The sequence below is a fragment of the Aethalodelphis obliquidens genome, unplaced genomic scaffold (genome assembly GCF_003676395.1).
Source record: "Aethalodelphis obliquidens isolate GAN/ISIS:26980383/991018 unplaced genomic scaffold, ASM367639v1 scaffold21, whole genome shotgun sequence".
NCBI lineage: Eukaryota > Metazoa > Chordata > Mammalia > Artiodactyla > Delphinidae > Aethalodelphis > Aethalodelphis obliquidens.
The window spans coordinates 23902691-23921700 of record NW_020837965.1 but is presented as its reverse complement, the minus strand read 5'-3'; the positions used below and the strand labels follow the sequence as shown (position 1 = coordinate 23921700).

The following is a 19010-nucleotide window of genomic DNA, read 5'->3' as shown; positions in this document are numbered from 1 at the left end:
ACGTGTCCACGCTTGGCCGAGCTCCCCCCAGCCCAGCCCCTCTGTGCTGGCCAGTTAGCCCAACCCAAGCGGGGTCCACCCCTACTGGCCTTCCGGGTCCAGGGCGCCCCAGGCACTTCCCCTTAGCTCTATTTTTACACCAGGAGCACTTGCCGTGTCTATTTATATCGCTCCCCATCTTGAGTTTCTGGTCATCTCATAATCTGGCCAGAGCCTCCCTCCATCCTGCCTCTCGGTCCACTCACTCCAAGGCCAAGTGGGTGCGGAGCGCAGCGGAGGCCACAGCTCACTTGGAGAGGTGGCCCTGGGGAAAACTGTGACTGTTTGCAGCTGAAGGAAGATGCAAGAAACCCACACACACAGCGCGGTGGCCGTTTTGGGGATGACTAAATTCAACTGAGATGTGAATTCCGCAAAATCTACCCAACAGGAGAACTCTGGGCGCCGTGGACTCGGGTGGGGCCACCAGGACACTGGCTGACTGTCCCTAAGGGGTCCCAGGCCCTCCACCCTCTGAGGCCCAGCGCAGACACCCTCAATGGGGTGGCTGAGTCACTCCCAGTGCAGACTGGACCAGAGGCCAGAGGGTCACGCAGACGGCAGACGTTTGTCCACCGGGAGAAAGACGCCCCTTGGGCAGAGTCCCTTCATCGGCACCGGCACAAAGGCACCGCGCCTGTTCACTGCAGCATCTTCAGCAGCCATTAGAGGGCCCTCCTGAGCCAGGGCCTGGAGCCCAGCTGTGGGGTCAGGGTTTAAGAAGACCTTAGAAAAAAAAAAAGAGGCCCTTAGGAAACCCTTCAGTACCTCAGCTGATTAATTCTGATCTTCCATGTTTCCTGCAAAGGTGTCAATGGATAAAGGCAGAGAGCCGGGCACTTTGCTCTGGAGGAACGACAGCAAGGCCGGGTCTGCGCCTGCTCTGTGCCCACTCTGCGTGGCCTCCTTCACTTGCTCTGGACCCTAGAATCCTCCTGAAGCCATCTGACAGATGACAAACCTGAGACAAAGATGGCTCACAGGGCCACACAGCCAGGAGGGGTCCAAGTTGAGACTGAAAAGCAAAACTGAGCCAGAGCTTCCCGAACCTGTCCTTGGAGACGGTCTCGGCCCCTGAAGAGGTCAGTTTCAATGCAGGTTTTGCCTCTGCCTGCTCCGAGGGCCCAGGTGGGGCCCTAGAATCTGCATTTTAGCGGTCTCTCTGGGAGACTCCGATCCTAGAGGTTTGGGGTGGGAGACCCGTGGCCACAGGGCAGGACTCACTCACCCAGGGCAGGCTCCTCGGCTGCCTGCTCACCCCCTGCTGTGTGCCAGGCCCAGTTTAGTGTTAGTAAAGAGGGGCAAAGTCCCGGCCCTGGTGGAGCTAACATGCCTGAGGAAGGGAGGTGATAAACACAGAGGAACATACAGTGTCACTCTAGGAACTGGATGAAAGCAGGGCATGGGGATGGGGTGGGGGGGCCCCCAGCCGAGCCCCTTTTGAGGAGCTGAGAGTTGAGCAGGGAACTGAGTTCTGGAGATGACCTGTGCCAGGCTGGGAGGAGGAGCTCCCACCCAGGGGAAGCAGTCAGTGCAAAGGCCCTGAGGTGGGAATGAGCTTGGAGTTGTGAGGGTGCAGCCACATCACCTTGGGCTCTGAGGCACTGAGCTTGGGTTTTATTCCAAGTGAGAGGGGGGCCAGTTGACAGCCCTGTCCTCCCCACCAGCCTTTGCCCAGGAGCTTTGGAACCTGTTCTGGTGGCTTCCATCCTAGAATCACGCCTGCCCTGGCCCCCAGCCTCGCCCTGCGCACCCTCCGGCATGGCCTAACACCCCAGAAGTTCTACACAGCAGGTGCCTCGGCCCACCCTCACCCCACTCACCCTGTGACACCTTGAGCTCCAACCTCGCTCCCCACCCCACCCGGGGTCCAAATAGCCTCCGTCACTGAATTCATCAGATTCCAAGGTGAGAACATTTACGACCCATTTTTTTTTTTTACCTGCTCGTGTTTCTAAATTTTCCAAACCCAAACTGTCTTGTGTAAGAAGTTATAAAAGCTGTGCAAAATAAAAACTCTACCGTGCATTCAGTGACCTGGCTTGACCCCTGGTCCCCTGTGCCACTTCTCCCCTCCCAGCTGTCCTCATACTGCTCTGGCCTTGGGCCCCTCCCACCTCTTAAAGGCTGGGGTCTGAGCCCCGCAAGCTGGCCTCCCCTGGGAGGGGGAAGTGTCCTGGGGCCCCGTGGAACGTGAGAAGTTTGAAAGAGCACATTCTGTGCTGTAATTTTATCCTCAGGAAATGAAGAAGAACAGACATGGGCCCCAGCGGCTGATGTAATAACGCAGGCCTGTCTGGACGTACTCATTTACTTGGCCACGACTTCTTCGCTTCTGGGTCTCTCCTCAGCTGTCATGGAAGGTCCAGGAGGTCAGGGAGGAGGGTCTCCCCCCACCCCATCCCCATGCCCTGCTTTCGTCCAGTTCCTAGAGTGACACTGTATGTGGTCCAGGGTCTGCTCCAGGCCCAGAGCACCAGCCGAGGAAGGGATTCCCGGGCAGCGGGGACATGCATGATTCTCAGGGAGAGGCGGCTTCAGGAGCAATGTGGTCGTAGGGTTTAGTAAGCCAGCGGCGCACCCCTCGCAATGCCTGCTTTTACCCCTTCCTCACGGCCTTGAAGATGCTGCTTCAAGCACCCCCTGGGATGAACGGGACAGACCCTGGACTTGCCCTTGGGGTGCTCCCAGCTGGAGGCCACTGCCCAGCACCCACAGCCTAGGCCTCTCTAACACGCCACTGTGGGCAGACCTGCCCCAGAGCCCACCCCTCTACTGCTCACCACATACTGGACCTTTGTCCCCAAACCCAACACGCCTCAGCCTGAACGCTGGCTCCCCCGCAGCCCAGCCCCACTTCCAAGCCCTCCCGACAGGATGCACAGCTAGAGGCCTCACACCTCACCCCTCCTCCCTGGCCTGTAGGATCCCACCCTCCAGCTACCAGCTCCCCCACCTGGACCCCTGTAGGGTCGGCCCGAACAGGGCTTCCCTCCAAGGAGCTTTCTGAAGCTCAAATATTGAGTGCCTACTGTGCACCAGGCTGCTGGGCCCCTTCCCAAGGACCCCCCCCAAGGAGTCAGGGCTCATGCCACCTGCCCCAAGCATGGCATTAACTTAAAGGCACTTGTGTTCTCTTAAAAGCAAAACAAAGCGGGTCCTCTTTGTCTCCTTATGAAATGGTCCATAATAATCTTCTGACTCACTGCCCTGTTAAGGCACTTGACTCTCCTCTCAAACCTCCAAAAACAGGGACGGATGCTGCAGGCATTTGTGCTTTACCTCCTGAGGCCTCAGTCACCCAGGGACCCCCTGTTCCTAGAGGTGAGTCACCTGGACGTAGGTTGTCCAGTTTAATCGCCACGGCCTCAGAGGTCTCCAGCCAACTCCTGCCCCTGTTTTGAGTCTGGGCTGCTCCTGGGGCCCACATGCTTTTCTGGCTCATGGGCCTTGTTGAGGCCTGAGCTGGGTCAGAGGCTGGCGATGTTCAAACCCAGGCCTCCAGACCCCTAGCTCAGGGCCCACCAGCCATCACAAGCACTGGACTAGGAGTCAGCAGACCTGGGTTTGGGTCTCTGCTTACAGAATGTTCTATTTAGATTCTAAGAAGAAGAAAAGGAAACCGCACATAATCGTCGGATTCCTAGTGGCCTCTACCACCAGGGTTCACTACTTATTGTACATTCTCCTGACATATACCCCCTAGTACCAAGTATATATAATATTTAAAACCTGTCCATGAGATACATGTCCACGGCAACCCCCGTGTCGATTTCAGAAACAGTAAAATGCAAATAACAGAACTGTGTGATCTGCCACACCGCAAGGTGTGGTCCTGACCACAGGAGCACGAAGAAGGAAGTTGGGCGCAGGCCTGAAGGTGTCACCTGACTCCCATTGTGAGGAAGCGTCCAGCCAAGCCCGGTCCCAACCGGCCAATCAGGACTTCGTGAGGCGCTGAGGAAGGAGGGCAGGGGGAAGTCTCTGACCCGGACCCTCCCCAGGGAGCAGGGAGGAGGTCCCTTGCCACTGCCAATCTCGGGGACTGGGGGGGAGGGGCGGGGAGCGGCGTCGGATTCGGCTCCTACTTAACCCCCCCGACCCCCCGCCGCCCAGCCACCCGCGTAGACAGGAGCCCAGCGCCCTCCCACTTCGCCTTCGCACCCTCCCTCCCCTCCGCCTGGCCCTCCAGGCCCGCAGGCCTCCCAGAGCCGCGGCTCGAGGACCGTCCCCTCCGGCCACACAGCGCCTGGCCGCCGATATGGACGCGCCGCGATCTGGCCTCCCCCGCCTCGCGGCTCTCGGACCAGTCCAGGAACCTCCCCCGCCTCACAACCTTCCGCGGCTCCCGCAGTTCGCGCTCAAGTGCGGGCCCGCGAGGGCCTGACCACGCTCCTCGCCCCTCCCGAGGTGAGCCAGGCGGCCGGAAGCCGCAGGGCCGCCGCCAGGAGGGCGCACAGACGGGAGGGGCGAAGACTCCCCGAGGGGGTGTTTCGCCGCTCGAGGAGTGTGACAATTAGTGTCCGAGCCTGCAGGCCTTGGAGGGTCCTGGCGCTTCCACGTTCGTTACCGCGGCGTGTCCCCATTATACAGGCGAGGACCCTGAGGCTGGGCGGCGGAGTCGGGATCTAAACCCAGGCCCCAGGATCCCAGGCCCAATCCGGAGCGAGCGCACGCCACCTCCCGCCCCGCTGACCCGCATCGCGCACGCCGGGAAGCTCCTGGGCCGCGCAAGCCGTTGGCTCCCCGTCCGGGCCGGGCCCCACCTTCCCGCAGCAGCACACACCCGGCTTCCTCTCCCGCCCGGGGCGGCGCGGGCGGGCGCACGAAGCACATTCTTTGTCTGCAGCGCCTCGGCAGCTCCCCCGCCCGCCCGCCTGCCTGTTACGTGCCTCCCGCCCCGCCCGCCCCAGGTCCGCCCAGCCAATGAAGCGCGGCGGCGGCGCGCAGGGCCCGGGGTGTTGTCCGAGCCTCGCCCGCCCGTTGGCTGAGCTCTGCGCCCCGCCCGAGCCCGGCCGGCAGGTCCGAGGGGCCGGACACGCCGACAGAGGTGAGGGACCACGGGTGGTGCGCTGGCGACAGCAAGGGCCGGCGAGCCGGCCAGCGAAGGACGTGCGCCCGGCGAGGAGTCGCGCGTTGAGCCGCCTTCGCCGCCGCCAGACCCCAGCCTGAGCGGTGCTCTGTGCCTGGAGGCGGCCAGGCCGAGTCCCGGCCCAGCAGGGCAGGGGGAGCCCTCGACGGCGACCAGCCCGGCGAGGGGCTAGAGAAAGAGGACAAGGAGGAAGGGCGGCCTCACCGAGGACCCGGCAATGGCGCTCGACTTTCTGGCTGGATGCGCTGGGGGTAAGGAGGCGGGCGGGTCCTGCCCGGGCGCGTGCGGGGGCCGGGAACGCCGGGACGCCGGGGCGAGGCATCCGGGCTGGGAGGCCAGCTCACCTGCGAGCTCTCGGCCCAGTGGCTTACCCTGAGGCTGGGGATTCCTCGTCTGTAAAATGGGTTAACAGTGCTCTTGTCTCACGGGATTCTCGTGGGCGTGAATTGACGACAAGCCGGGAGGGTGCCTAGCACGCTGTCCGCGAGGGCAGGTGTCTTCTAAGTCCTTCAGGGCACGTTCGGACGAGAGGTCTGACGCTCCGGGACAGTACCGTGGCTGCCAGGGGACTGCCAGAAGGATGCCCCACAGCCCTCCTCGCCCGAGGCCAGCGGACGGCGAGGCCCCGAGCCCATTTCCCTCTCCCCCTCCCCCAGCCCGCGCCCACCTGGAGCAGGGTCCCCTCCCTCGACCCAAAAAGTTTGAAGCTGGCTCTATCCCCTCTCCCGTAGCCGTCTGGGTGGGGCTGGGGCCGGGGCCACTGGACGATGCCCTAGGGAGATGGCGTAAAAGGCGCCGGCACGACCCCAGGCACCGAGTCACGCTTTGGCGCCCCGCCCCCTTCCTACGTGGTTCTGCTGGTGGTTAGACTCCACCCGGCTGGCAGAGTGGGCCTGACACGCCGCGCGAGCTAGGCCTTGGTCTCACGCGTGCGTGTCACCGGAGCCGGGGCGTGGCGCTGGGGTCCTGTGTCCCCGGGAGGACCTGAGTCAGTGTGTTGTACGGGCTCTGCTGTGGCCTGACCGTTGGGCGTCGGGCTCTGCACTGGCCTCTCTGGCCTTTAGTTTCTCTGCTTTTACTTGTAGAGTTAATTTATTCAACAGGTATTCACTGGGAGCCAGGTTTAGCCCTCAGGAATTCAGCAGAGTGGACAGAAGTGGCAGGGCTCTGCCTCACGGGGAGAGGGCTGCTGGCTGGGTGTCCCCAGGCCCCATCCAGTCTCTGACATCAGGTGCTTCTCTTCTCCGGCACCTGCCCCTGTTGTCTTTAATAAAGCTCTCAGCTGCCTGCCAGCCGTGGGCACCCTGGAGGAAGAGGAGAGCATCTAGCATTTAAACCAGTGCGTTGCTAGCTTCCTGTTCTGCACCAGAGGAGGGCTGGTGGAGAAGGGGGTGTGCCCAGGAAGTGTCCCAGACGGTCACCCAATCAGGGCTCCAGGCCCCAGAGCTTTCAGTAATTTGGGGAGCATTTCTCCCAAGCCCAGGGTGCCAGAGGAGACAGGAGGGGTTGGCCTCTGTAGACCCAGCTCTCAATCCCCCCCATCCCCATTCCACTCTCTGCTCTTCCTGTCCCCCTTGAGGGACCTCCCTGAGTGTCCTGCCACCAGGCTGCCAGCTTCTCCTGGGCCCCAGACCCTTCTCTACCCACCCCCAGTGGTGGCTCAGCCCCAGGGCCAACACCCCTTCCAACCCCTTTCCGCTAGGCAGAGTGTGGGTTCTTTCCCCAGAGGCGCAGGATTCCTTCTGTATTCACGCAGGCGTCCTGGGATCCACGGGGATTGGGCTGGGAACACTCATCCTAAGGCCAGGCCCATCCCCCCAGACACACTTGTTAAGTCACTCCGGGCTCTTGCTTACCCAGGACCCTGCCTGGAATGCCTTCTGCCCATCCTCGCCAAGCCCACCTGGGAGAGATCCTGTCCAGGCCCCAGGGTTGGGGCAAGGCCAGGGTCCAGCACCCGGGAGAGCTGTAGGTACTCCACAGCCCCCAAACCCACTGCGCTACCTGGATCCAGGTGGAAGCCTGGGGCTGGTGGTGCCCACCTTCTCCCGCACTGTGTGAGCGGTGACGGGAAAGGGTAGGAGAGACCCTCTCCTGGTATATTTGACCCAGGAGAAACCTAGGCCCTCAGAAGTGGAGAGAGGCTGCTAAGCTCTTCCCTGCCCCCAGCCTCACGGGCGCTAGGGGCTGGCCCACAGGACAGTGACCGGATTGTGTCCCAGGCCTGCCTTCCGGGCCCCTGGCACGGCCTGGCTGGAGCAGAGGGGCCGTCCAGGAACCTTGCGCAGGTGGCGCCCCTGCCTTGGGGCCTGGCCCCCAGAGGCTGCCTGGCTCCTTGGGGTTTGAGCTCCTCAAGGCCTGGAGGCTCAGGGCAGATGAAGGCTGCCTTTCCGCAGCTGGGGTGCCTCTTGATTCAGATTGCCCGGAGGAAGGACAGTACGTCACCTCTGATTGGCTGGGTGTGGGCCACGTGTTCAACCTCGCCTTCCGGGGAGGTGCGGGTGGGACCTTGATTGCCAGCTTCCCCGAGGTCTCCCGGGGTGGAAGGGTCCCAATGCCCGCCTGCACTCCCCCACCACGGGTCAGTTCCTGGTCTGACCTTGGGCTCTGAATGGGGGTCCCCTTGCCACAGGCATGGATGGGAGGAGAGAAATTCAACCGTAGGCAGTGGGACCCTGCATATGGGGGACAGGTCAGTCATCCTGGTGTCCCTTCCCACCACTTCTTCTGCCAGGCGCCTCCAGGACAGTGGTCCCACCTCCTGCCCTTGAGGGTCATGGGATGCGGGTTGCCCCTCAAAGGCCAGCTTATGTAAGGCAGTGGGCACCGGCTTCGGAATTGGGAGACACGGTCCACTTTGGCTGCTGTGACTGTAGGCCCCTCTCAGGGAGACGGCCCTCAGGCTTCCTGGCTCTCAAGGTGACTGGGAGGTTAAAAGGGTAAGGATTTGGGGGACTGGAGGCCCTGATGGAGGCAGGCCCATAGCCGACTCTTGTTTCTGTGGATGGAGATGTTTAAGGTGAGGGGCGCCAGCCCTTCGCCTGAGGGCCCTCAGATCAAGGGAGAAAATAGGAATGCAGCTGCCTGCTCTCGGAGCCCTTGGTGGGATTGAGGGGCGCCTCTCCCACCCCACAGGCTGATGAAGGCTGTTACTGGCACCTGGGCAAGTCTGGGACCAGAGGCGGGGGCATCCACCCACAGGAAGGGGACCCCCACCCCAGCTGGGCCTGGCTGCAGGGGGCACGGCTGGAGAGAGAAGGAAGGCCAGGCAACGCACCCCAGGCAGTGTTAGGTTTCCAGAACCCGAGGAGATCCAGTTACAGCCCACGAGAGGAGGTCCTAGAATTAGGATTTTCAAATTCAGAAAATTCGAAACATGAAATGAAAAAGAAGGTAGATCTCAAGCGATAAAAACAAAGTGTGTCTCGAAGATCAGAAACACAGAGGTGGAAGTCTCGAGGGGAAAGACAGGCTTGGGGTGTCTTTTCACCCACCTTGAATGTTAGGGGTCCCAGAGGGAGAAAAAGGTCTGGAGATGATGAATAGATAATAGAGGAAATTTTCTCTGATCAGGAAAAGGCTAGTCTGTGCTGGGGGAGTTCCAGGCTGGGTTCTTTAAAGGAAAAAGACAACACCCTTGGTATCTCCTGGTGACATTCCCGAAATCTACAGATAAAATCTCAGTGGCTTCTTCATAGAATAAATAAGTTATTGATAAAGGAGAACAGACACGCTGACAACAGATTTCTCATCTGCACTGGAAACCAGAAGATTCTGGGACGTTGCCGCCCTTAATGGCCTGGGCCCGGAATTCTCACCAGAGCACAGGACTGTTTTCCCTAATGGCGTTAAAGAAGCAGATTTTGCAGATGAGCAGGAATTCAGAGGGCATGTCTCCCATGTGTTACAACTGAGGGCCATAGTCAAGAAAGGCTCCAACGATCGGAGTAGAGAGCCCGAGATGGCGGGAGAGGTGAAGAGGAGATGGGATAGCCCCGAGTCCCGTGGGGTTTGTAGATCAGTGGAAGCTGGCAGGGTGGGAACCCCCTTGGGGGTAGGGTGGGGCAGTAGAGGGCAGAGAGAGCCTCCTACTCTCACCCCATGGCAGGGACGGTTCTCACCCTGTTTCTACATAAGGGTTATGAGTGTTCAAAAGCAGAAGTAACTCTTAGCTGAAGTTAGAAATGAGCAAGCAGAAAGGGGATAAATAGTAGTTTGCCTGAACCAGCAAAAATGTGGAAAGGAAAGGAAGTACATAGATCATGACCATAAAATAAGACGGAATCATGTCAGAGCTCTTGTCTTGGCAAAATCTGAGACTGCTGCAGGCCAGAGTAGAAACCAAAACCCAGCTGTAGATTGTGGAACAACTAAAACAAAGCAGTAAGACAAGGTTGAAAATTAGGAACTGGACAAAACTATACCAGACACACGTGACCAGAAACAAAGCAGGATTGGCAAAGCTAATATCAAACAAAGTGGATGTTAAGGTCCGAAGCATTAAGATGAAGAGGACATTATACAAGGATTAAAAATACAATTTATGGGGGAATTCCCTGGCAGTCCAGTGGTTAAGACTCCACGCTTCCGGTGCAGGGAGCACGGGTTCAATCCCTGGTCGGGGAACTAAGATCCCACATGCTGTGCGGTACGGCCAAAAAGTGATAATAATAATAGTAATAAATAAATTTTAAAAAATTCAATTTATGAAGAAGCGTAGTAACTCCTGTTGACTCTGGGCATCCACGAACATGCTAACCAGCTCTGACAGGGAGCTAGCTCTGAGTGGTTAAGGAGGGCGGCTCCAGGGCCAGAAGGTTTGGGTCCAGATCTCGGCTCCACCACTTACCTAGCTGTGTGGCATGGACATATTACTTTTCTATGCCTCAGTTTCCTCATCTGTAAAACGGGCTAATGGTTCTTTCTTTACATACATAAGAAAGAGAGTTGGTACACGGACAAAACTAAGAACGGTAACCAGAAGGTAGAAACGTTACTGTTTGTTACTCAACAAATGTTAGCCTGTTTAATTGCTATATTTCATTATACATTTAAATATAGCAAAAAAAAAAAAAGAAGAACTGTAAGATGTACACACATGAAATTCTAGGGAGGAAAGCATGGGAGTCAGCGCAGCAGTTACCCGACCTCACTGAGCCTCACTTCTTCCATGAAGCAGAGTAACAAGACTGCCTGGTTCACAGGGATGTTTGTAACCCACACAGCACGCAGGACTCTGACAGGTGCTTGGGGGCCATTTGGAGGGGGAGCCTTTGTCCTCTGAGGGGGGCTGGATTCGGACAGGTCCTGGACTGGTACATAACCAGGCACGAACGCCTCAGGTCCTGGGTCAGCACTTCGGGGCCAGGAGCAGCCCTGGGGAGGTTGATCTTCACACCTGTACAGGTGGAGAGTGATGCTCGGACACCGAGTTCTCTGTGAGCTCGACCAGCTGGTAAATGACAGGGAAAATTCAAATCTGGGCGAGGGGCCGGCCCCAAGTCCAGAGCCCTGGAGCCCCCAGCCGTGCCAGGTATTTGGAGTGATGTGAGCATCTTAGAAATGGCACGTGCAGCCTCCCAAGGGGGAGCTTCTGTTGTCACCTGCAGTGAGCAGCAGGGCGGAGGGAGGGTCACCAGCTTTGAGCTGGCCAGGCGCTGGCCTCACCTCGGGGCGGTCACCCTCACTTACCCTCACGCGGAGGATTAAGGGGCTCTCCGGATGTGCCAGGCACGTCCTTGCCAGAACCGTGCCCCACGCTGCGGTTTCCAAGGCATCTGGGTCACACGTCCTCCCTTCTCCCTCCAGGTGTGGCAGGTGTGCTGGTGGGACACCCGTTTGACACGGTCAAGGTGAGTCTCTCGTCGAGGTTTTGTTCTCAGGCCCTCGTGGAGGCACAGACATTGGAGGGCGGCCTGCAGCGTCCTGGTGGCTGGACCCCCCTTTCCGGGCACCACCTTGGGAGCCCTTCCAAGGTCCTCCCACAGGTTCTAGAATGAAGGTAGAGTCAGGGTTCTTCTCCCTGCTGCCCAGGTGAGAGGCAGCTTGTCCACCGGGCCAAGTCGGCCTTTCCTCCCAGGTTTGTCCCTGCAGTCTCCCAGATGGGGCTGAACTTGGAGGTCCATTCTGGGGCTTGGCCAGCTGGGACTGAGGGGCCGAAGGACAGGTTTCCTCCCACCCAGAGCAAGGGGCACCCCCCCACCCCGTCTTTACGCAGAACTCCTCCAGACAGCTTCCTGAAAAAGAAAGTTCAGGGAGAAAATGCAGAAAAATCAAACCTTGTCAGCCTTTCCTGTGACCGTGATCTTCACAGAGCGGTGGTGATCAGGGCTGAGAAACTGAGCAGTCGTTTCCCGAGGGCTGGTGTGCACCTGTAGGGTGCTGGTGGCTCCTGAGCATGGCCCCGGGGCCGGCGCCCAGTTCCCCTCCGTGAGCCCACACCTTGGCACGTCGTCGGGCCCCAGGTTCTCCGGCACCTCAACGGAAACCAAGGAAGTCCGCATACCCAGTTGGAAATTCGCAAATAAGATTCCCCCGTTTCTGGGGCTTTTTGGTCCTTCAGCTGTAGCCACGTCAGGACCCTTCCTTGCGGGCTTCCCCTGGGAGCCCGGTGAGCTGCCAGCAGCAGGCACTAGGCCAGACCTGGCGTCCCGCTGTGAACACTGAACTTGGCATCTCTTCCCAGGGGGGCAAGGGCAGAGCGCAGGCAAGGACGTCATCCCTAGGTGGGTTTGAGAGGACACCCTGTCTCCTCTTTCTTCAGGAACCCAGGTGTTCCTGGGCTGAGAACAAGTCTTGTGAACTAGGGCAGGGATTTTCTCCAGCACAGGTGTGAGGGCCCTGCCTTATGCACTGGCTCTGACTTTAAAAAGGTCTGTCCCGGGAATTCCCTGGTGGTCCAGTAGTTAGGACTCCCCACTTTCACTGCTGAGGGTTCAGGTTCATTCCCTGGTCGGGGAACTCAGATCCCTCAAGCCACTCAGCAAAGTCTCCCCCGTGCCCCACCCCACCCCCCGCCAAAAAAAATAAGTCTGTCCCTGGGCCTGTGCAGCTCCGGGCCCCCTGCCCGGCTGATCTGTCATGGGACTGTGGGCCAGTCACTTTACCTCTGGGCCAACTGTTCTGACCTGCACAGTGAGGGGTTGGCAAGATTACTGAGGCCTTTGGGCCCGGTGCTCGACAGTGCAGTTTGTGCCAGGTGAAGTGCTGGTTCCGAAGGTCGTGGAATTCCTTATTCCTTCCAAGCCACTCAGCGCATTTGGGGAGGAGTTGGAAAGGCCAGGCTTTCTGGCCACTCAGCAGCCCCTGAGCCCCCATATGGGCCTGTGGAGAGTGAGGTGCTGGGGCAGCCTGTCCGCACGGCTGCCGGTGTCTGCCCAGCTGGCCACCCCCCGGAGCCTGCCCACGGGCCAGAGCAGCCCAGGACAGCCAGGCAGGGTCCACGTCGTGCCGTGTTTCTGTCGCGTGTTCATGTGTTGTTAATGCCTCTCAGAGCTGCATCCAGCCAGGAGGTGTCTCCGATTCACTTCTTCAGCCCAGCTTTGCAGAGGCCTCTCTGAGCTAGGACTCGGCCAGGCCTGGCCAGGCCTTCTGCAGCTCCCCGCCCCCGGCCCCTCAGTCAGGCCCGCCAGGCTGGGGGGCACTTTGCTCTGGCGTCTCTAGCTCCCTTGGACCTTCTGAACCATGACCAGCACCCCCGGCGGTAATTTGAGCACAGGAGCCTCTGCCCCACTGGGTTCCTGCCCCCGGGACACCCCTCTCCCCCCACCTTACCTGGCACCTGGAGGGTGGGCTTTGAGGAGATCCGTTTGGAACTGTGTTTTTGCCACCGTGGCCCACCAGCATCCCATCTGGGCAAAGCTGTCTTTAAAAAGCCAAGCTCTTGGTGTGCGGGGTAGTGTGGTCTTTGTGAACTTCCACCATGGCGTACCGGGGCCGGGGCCGGAAGGTGCAGAAGGTGCAGGTGCATCCCATCGATCTTATCGTCCGATGCTTGCAAAATCTGGGATTCAGGTGTGGCTTTATGAGCAAGTGAATATGCAGACAGAGGGCTGTATCACTGGTTTTGATGAGTATATGAACTCCGTATTAGATGATGCAGAAGAGATTCATGCTAAATGAAAGTCAAGAAAACAGCTGAGTCGGATCACGCTGAAAGGAGATAACATTACTGTGCTCCAGAGTGTCTCCAACTAGAGATGATCAGTGAAGTGAGAAATTGTTGAGAAGGCAATACAGTGTTTTTAGGTGTCCTTTGTTAGAAGTGTAGTTCTAAAGCATTTATTCGTATTGTTTTGCTCACCTTTATGTTATTACCAGATGACAATAAATGCTGTGGGATTGTTTTTATTAAAATATTTACATTGTTTCCTTCTTAAAAAAAAAAAAAAAGCCAAGCTTTTTATTCGGAAGGGGGAGAAAACCCACCCCCAGCAGTCACCACTGACACTCTTGTCCCACCCATGGGCTCAGGTACTATTAAATTGTGCTCATTCTAGAGACACTCATTTGGTTTGATTTAATGCTCTATCACCAATGGCCTTTTTTTTTTTTTTTTTTTTTTTTACTTTTTTCCATTAATCATTCTCAAAGAAAATTGGGAAACGTGATTTTTTTTTGATGGCTTTTTTAATCATCGGGTACATACACATTTTTTTCGTTGACTTTCTATTACAAAAGTAATGTAGGTCATAAAAAATGTTCACTGTAACAGAGACATATAAACTAAAAAAAACAAAAAGACAACAGTCCTTTATGTAACCTTTCCCCCAAACCTTGTTAATGATTTCTACCAAAAAACAGACGTGTACACAGGCCCATATATATTGCTTGCTTTTGGCAAAGGTGGGATTTACTTCATAGCTCTGCGGTGGTTGTTTTAATTGAAGTGTCACACACAGAGAAATGTGCGCACGCGCGCCGTGTACGAATCTATGAATCACCGTGAAGCACACACCTGGGAGAAGAAACGAGGCCAGTCCCTCCGAAGCCCCCCTCCCCTCCTGACACCTCCGCCCTCCCCTTTTCCAGGCGGCCACCATCCTAATTCTCATCTGTGGTCTGTTTTACCTCTTGAACCTCACGAACTCGGACCTGGGCTCCGGAATGCACGCAGGGACACCCATGCTCCATGCCCGTCCACGCTGTCTTGTGCGCGCAGGGACACCCGTGCTCCATGCCCGTCCACGCTGCCTTATGCGCGCAGGGACACCCGTGCTCCATGGCCACATCCACGCTGCCTTATGCGCGCAGGGACACCCGTGCTCCATGCCCATCCACGCTGCCTTATGCGCGCAGGGACACCCGTGCTCCATGCCCATCCACGCTGCCTTATGGCTGCAACATTGGCAGCTTGTTCCTCCAGGTCTTTGGGGCTAAAATCTGAGTCCAAAGTTTGGTTTTCCTCTGTTGCACCCAGAACCGCAGCCACTGTCCGCAGACACACCGCCTTCGCACATGTTTCTGTGGGAAGGCCATTTTCTGTCCTGTGTCACTGGATGTGACAGTGACCAGGGACACCGTGTCTGAGCCCTCTCACCAGGGAACAGCCGGCCCGGGCAGGGGAGGGGGCGGGGAGGCTGGGGGCTGGCCTCCGGGGTCCCTGCCTGGATGTGATGTTGAAATTTTGTGTTGCTTTAACCGCCTTTACTTTCTGAGCTAGGGGCTGTCTCCATCCATAGCAAAATGTAACTTTGTTGTAGATGAGCGTTAAGCCTCACCCCGGAGAGCGCTAGTAAGTACAGACCAGGTGAACCCAACGCTTCTCTTCTCTGTCGTTCCCCCCTCCCCGCCCCCCCATCAGACCCTGGGCCTGGACCCCGCCATGCCACGCCCCTCCCCACCCCCTATGCCCCAGAGATCTCTCCCCAGCTAGGGACAGGGAGGGTGTGAGGTGAGCTTGGGCCCAGCCCAGATCCTGGGGTGGGAGCCCTGGGGGCTGGCTGAGAAAAATCAGCCCCCTCTGGATCAGGGAGTCTTCGCGTGGGGTCTCCCAGCCCCGACGGGGAGCTGGGAGCCTCCGGGGCTTGTGTGCGAATGACCACTTTTCCAGGGGTGGGTCCCTCAGTCCTCAAATGACATCCTGTCAAGACTTAAAAGACTCCCCCGAGGCATCTGAAAGTCCAGCCTCGGAGGGAACAGCTCCGTTTCAGGTCATGTCTGCTGACACAGCCCTCTTGGTGTCAGTGTCGGGGGACCACAGGAGGAAGAGACAGTCCCCCAGAGACCCCAGAACATTGAAGGGAAAATGAAGAGCCTCCCATCACAGAAAACAACCTGAGACAGAGCTCATGGTGTTAACATGTTCTCCAAGTTCATCGAGTGGTTGTGCTTCTCTCCTCTGAGCTGGCAGCCAGGGCAGGGAGGGGTGCTGGGGTGAACGTCGCAGGGTGCCCTCGGTGGTCAGCTGCCTCTCAGAGCAGTGTCTGCCAGCTGTTGGCTGAGGTCCTTGTGTGCCGAGACGGTATATTCTTTTCTTCCTTACAAAACAGTTCCTGTAAGTGCACTCGCCAGCACCCCTACCCCACCCTGGCCCCGACCAACACAGCCACTCAGGTCCCTGGAGTGGACAGCCTGACCGAGCTGCAAAACATCTCCGAGCCTGTCTTCCCACCTTTGAAATGGGAGTGACCGAACCCACTTCAGCCAGTGATTATGCCTGTAATGGTGATAATCTCTGAGTCAGAGCCGGAGACCAGCTCCCGGAATGGGACCTAACCTAGCTCACCCCGACCCGCGTGACACGGATTCGGAGTTCAGGAAATGTGCTTCTGCTCTGCACTGTGGGGCCTGCGTATCAAGGACAGAGATAAGCTCTCGGTCAACAAAGAACGCTTTCACAGTGAGGTTCTGGCCCGCTGGGCTCCAAGGGCAGCGCAGCCTGATCCCCCAGGCCCCAGAGTTGCTGACACGGTCCCCAAGGAGGCTGCCAGCTGCTCTCCTGTCACCGCTTTACTAACTCATGACCACTGCCCTCAGCGGGGGGCACTGGCAGAAACCAAGCAGAAGGCCCACGAGGCCCGAGGCTCCTCACTTTCAGTACCCATTGCGCGCTGCCAGCCCCTGATGAAGGGAGTGCGTGGTGGGATGTTAGATCCTGAGCCCCTTTGGCGTCGGCCACGATTTGCTACCGGGAGGGTGGGGAGGTCTCGAGAGATGTCTCATGCCCCACTGTCACTACACGGTGCAGAGATAGTGAAGCAGGGGTCTTGAGGACCCCTGCCCCTCTGCAGCTGGCTGTCCCTGTGACTGCCCGCTGATAGCCTTCCCTGAAGAGGCACAGACACCCAGCCCTGCCCCCCCCCCCCCCGGAACTCCTAAAGCCACAGAAAGCTCCCTGGCTCCCTGCCTTCTGGGTCTGGCCTCGGGCCTCCTGGAGAGCGCCTCCCCGGGTGTCCTGAGTGCTGGCCCCGGGGAGCTGGGCGTCCTGGCTCCACTAGCCCGCCTTTCACCGGGCCCTCCTTCCAGGTGCGGCTCCAGGTCCAGAGCGTGGAGAAGCCCCAGTACCGAGGGACCTTGCACTGCTTCCAAGCCATCATCAAGCAGGAAGGCGTGAGTGGCCTGGGGCCGGTGGGGGTGTGGCGGGGAACCAGCCTCTGGGATGCTGCCGTCCGCAGACCACAGAGCTGGAAGAAGAGGCGTCGGGGCAACGGTCGGGCAAATCCGGGCTTTGCGAATGGCAGGGTGCAAGTGCCCAGGCCTCTCAGATTGAGGGCTTCGGTTCTACTAAAATTCTTCTTGATCCTCGTGTACCGCTAGGGTGGGCCGGGGCAGCCGCCAGCTGCATGGAGGGTCCCTGGAGAGGTGGGCTTGGGCAACCCCGGACTCCAAGCGGGAACGCCCCTGACGCGTCTCTGCGCCCCGCAGGTGCTGGGCCTGTACCGCGGCCTGGGCTCGCCCCTCCTGGGGCTCACCTTCATCAACGCGCTGGTGTTCGGCGTGCAGGGCAACACCCTCCGGGCCCTGGGCCGGGACTCGCCGCTGAACCAGTTCCTGGCGGGCGCGGCGGCGGGCGCCATCCAGTGTGTCATCTGCTGCCCCATGGAGCTGGCCAAGACGCGGCTGCAGCTGCAGGAGGCGGGGCCGGCCCGCACCTACCGCGGGCCCCTGGACTGCCTGGCGCAGGTCTACCGGCGGGAGGGCCTGCGCGGCGTCAACCGGGGCATGGTGTCCACGCTGCTGCGCGAGACCCCCAGCTTCGGCGTCTACTTCCTCACCTACGACACGCTGACACGCGCGCTGGGCTGCGAGCCGGGCGACCGCCTGCTGGTGCCCAAGCTGCTGCTGGCGGGCGGCACGTCGGGCATCGCGTCCTGGCTCTCCACCTACCCCTTGGACGTGGTCAAGTCGCGGCTGCAGGCTGACGGGCTGCGGGGCGCCCCACGCTACCGGGGCATCCTCGACTGCGTGCGCCAGAGCTACCGCGCCGAGGGCTGGCGCGTCTTCACGCGCGGGCTGGCCTCCACGCTGCTGCGCGCCTTCCCCGTCAACGCCGCCACCTTCGCCACCGTCACCGTGGTGCTCAGCTACGCGCGCGGCGAGGAGGCCCGGCCCGAGGGCGATGCCGTGCCCGCCGCCCCGGCGGGGCCCGCCTTGGCCCAGCCCTCCAGCCTGTGACACCCGGGGCCCCCGGCACCAGAGGGCCCGACCTCTCCCGGGGCCGCTTTTCCAAAACGCAGCCTAGACATAAATTGGGCCCCTGACGCCAACCGCCCTGCACCGGACTCCCAGACCCCGTGGGCTGTGGACTCCATCAGACCTGCCTGGGTTGAATTCCACGCCCGAGCTGGGTGACCCTGGCCACAAATTTGACATCCTCGGTTTTCTCCTCTGTGAAATGGGGATCCTCATGCCCACGTTGTACAGTCAGGAAGCTCAGAGATGATGCCCCTGCGGCGCCCAGCCTGGCACTGTTCCTTGGAGTCTTCCAGAAACCCAGCCAACACGCCAGCCCTTTCCTGGGATCCCAGCCACACCACCATGGGGTCTCTGATGACCCACCCATGAGCTTGCCAGCGACTCGCTAACGCTGCAAATCCTCCACCTGGCGGAGCTCTCGGGACACTTCTCGGCCACCTGTCCAGTCTGTGTTAGGGACAGAGAGGCAGCTCAGGGGCTCCCGGTGTCATAGAACTGAATCCTCTGCCAGTGCACTCCAGCTTCTCCATGTGGCAAGGCTGGGAATACCCCTACCCCTGACGCTCCCACTGGAGGGTAATCTGGGGGACCACTAAGAAGCCATGAGACCTTCTGGAAGCTCCGTATTGGCCTAGGGGCCGGGGTGGGGGAGCGGGCACAGGTCAGTGGGAGGGGAGATCTCAACAGGTAAATACAGCCATGGCAAGGAGAAGTCTTTTCACCCTCTGGGCTTTCAGGCTGCCCATCTGTAAAATGGGGACGTGGGTCAGCGGATGTCTGGGGCTCTGGCCCACTACCAACGGCCAGGAACCAACACCAGGGTTCCCCAGGAAAAGGTGTCTTTCCCAGGCAACCTCAATGCTTCGTGTCCCTGTGAATCATCGCAGGGCCTGTAAGTGGGCACAGGTACCGCCAGTTTGGGCCCCTCCAGGCCGAAGGGCATCTGAGCCCACGCTCCAGGGGCTGTCACTAGAAGCGGGGCTGTGGTGTGAGCTCAGGGCAGCCCGGGCGCATCCAGTGCCTCATGGCCGTGGGAATAGGCGGGGAGGAGGATGCTTCTGCACAAGTTGGAGGTGACTGTGGCCTCCTTTGCCCCGAGTGGCGCTCAGCGTCTTGGGCAAAGTGATAAGCTCTCCCAGGAGGCAGGCTGTGCTCAAGGAAGGACAGGACTCCCACCTTGTACACGTGGCATCATTGTTGTACAGAAACCGCCAAGGGAATAAAGTGTTCTTTGTTTTTTTAA

At 59.2% G+C, this 19010-nt stretch overlaps 2 protein-coding genes and 1 pseudogene across 4 annotated transcripts in view; 2 read left to right on the top strand and 1 right to left on the bottom strand.

The window, feature by feature from the left end:
- The window catches only part of SLC25A47 (solute carrier family 25 member 47), an 18318-nt gene extending 12555 nt beyond the window's left edge, over positions 1-5763 (bottom strand). For both annotated transcript variants that reach the window (XM_027120575.1, XM_027120576.1), the window contains exon 1: positions 5503-5763. The gene's annotated coding sequence lies outside the window, so the exon portion shown is untranslated. The remainder of the gene's footprint in view (positions 1-5502) is intronic.
- Positions 5270-19010, top strand: SLC25A29 (solute carrier family 25 member 29). Of its 2 annotated transcripts, XM_027120572.1 has the most exons (5): positions 5275-5382; positions 10242-10374; positions 10940-10983; positions 16598-16681; positions 16997-19010. In XM_027120572.1, the coding sequence occupies exons 2-5, from the start codon at positions 10302-10304 to the stop codon at positions 17744-17746; spliced, it is 951 nt and encodes a 316-aa protein (XP_026976373.1). In that variant the 5' UTR covers positions 5275-5382; positions 10242-10301; the 3' UTR covers positions 17747-19010. The 2 variants fall into 2 exon arrangements, with proteins under 2 accessions (XP_026976375.1, XP_026976373.1); XM_027120574.1 differs by lacking the exon at positions 10242-10374 and having other exon boundaries at positions 5270-5382.
- On the top strand, positions 5302-16554 carry LOC113627662 (small nuclear ribonucleoprotein E pseudogene; annotated as a pseudogene).

Bases quoted from the DNA above. Each gene is read 5' to 3' on its own strand.
- SLC25A29 (XM_027120572.1), top strand. From the start codon at position 10,302: ATGAAGCAGAGTAACAAGACTGCCTGGTTCACAGGGATGTTTGTAACC. The intron at 10,375-10,939 runs GTGCTTGGGGGC...TTCTCCCTCCAG, and splicing joins AGCACGCAGGACTCTGACAG to GTGTGGCAGGTGTGCTGGTG. The intron at 10,984-16,597 runs GTGAGTCTCTCG...CCCTCCTTCCAG, and splicing joins ACCCGTTTGACACGGTCAAG to GTGCGGCTCCAGGTCCAGAG.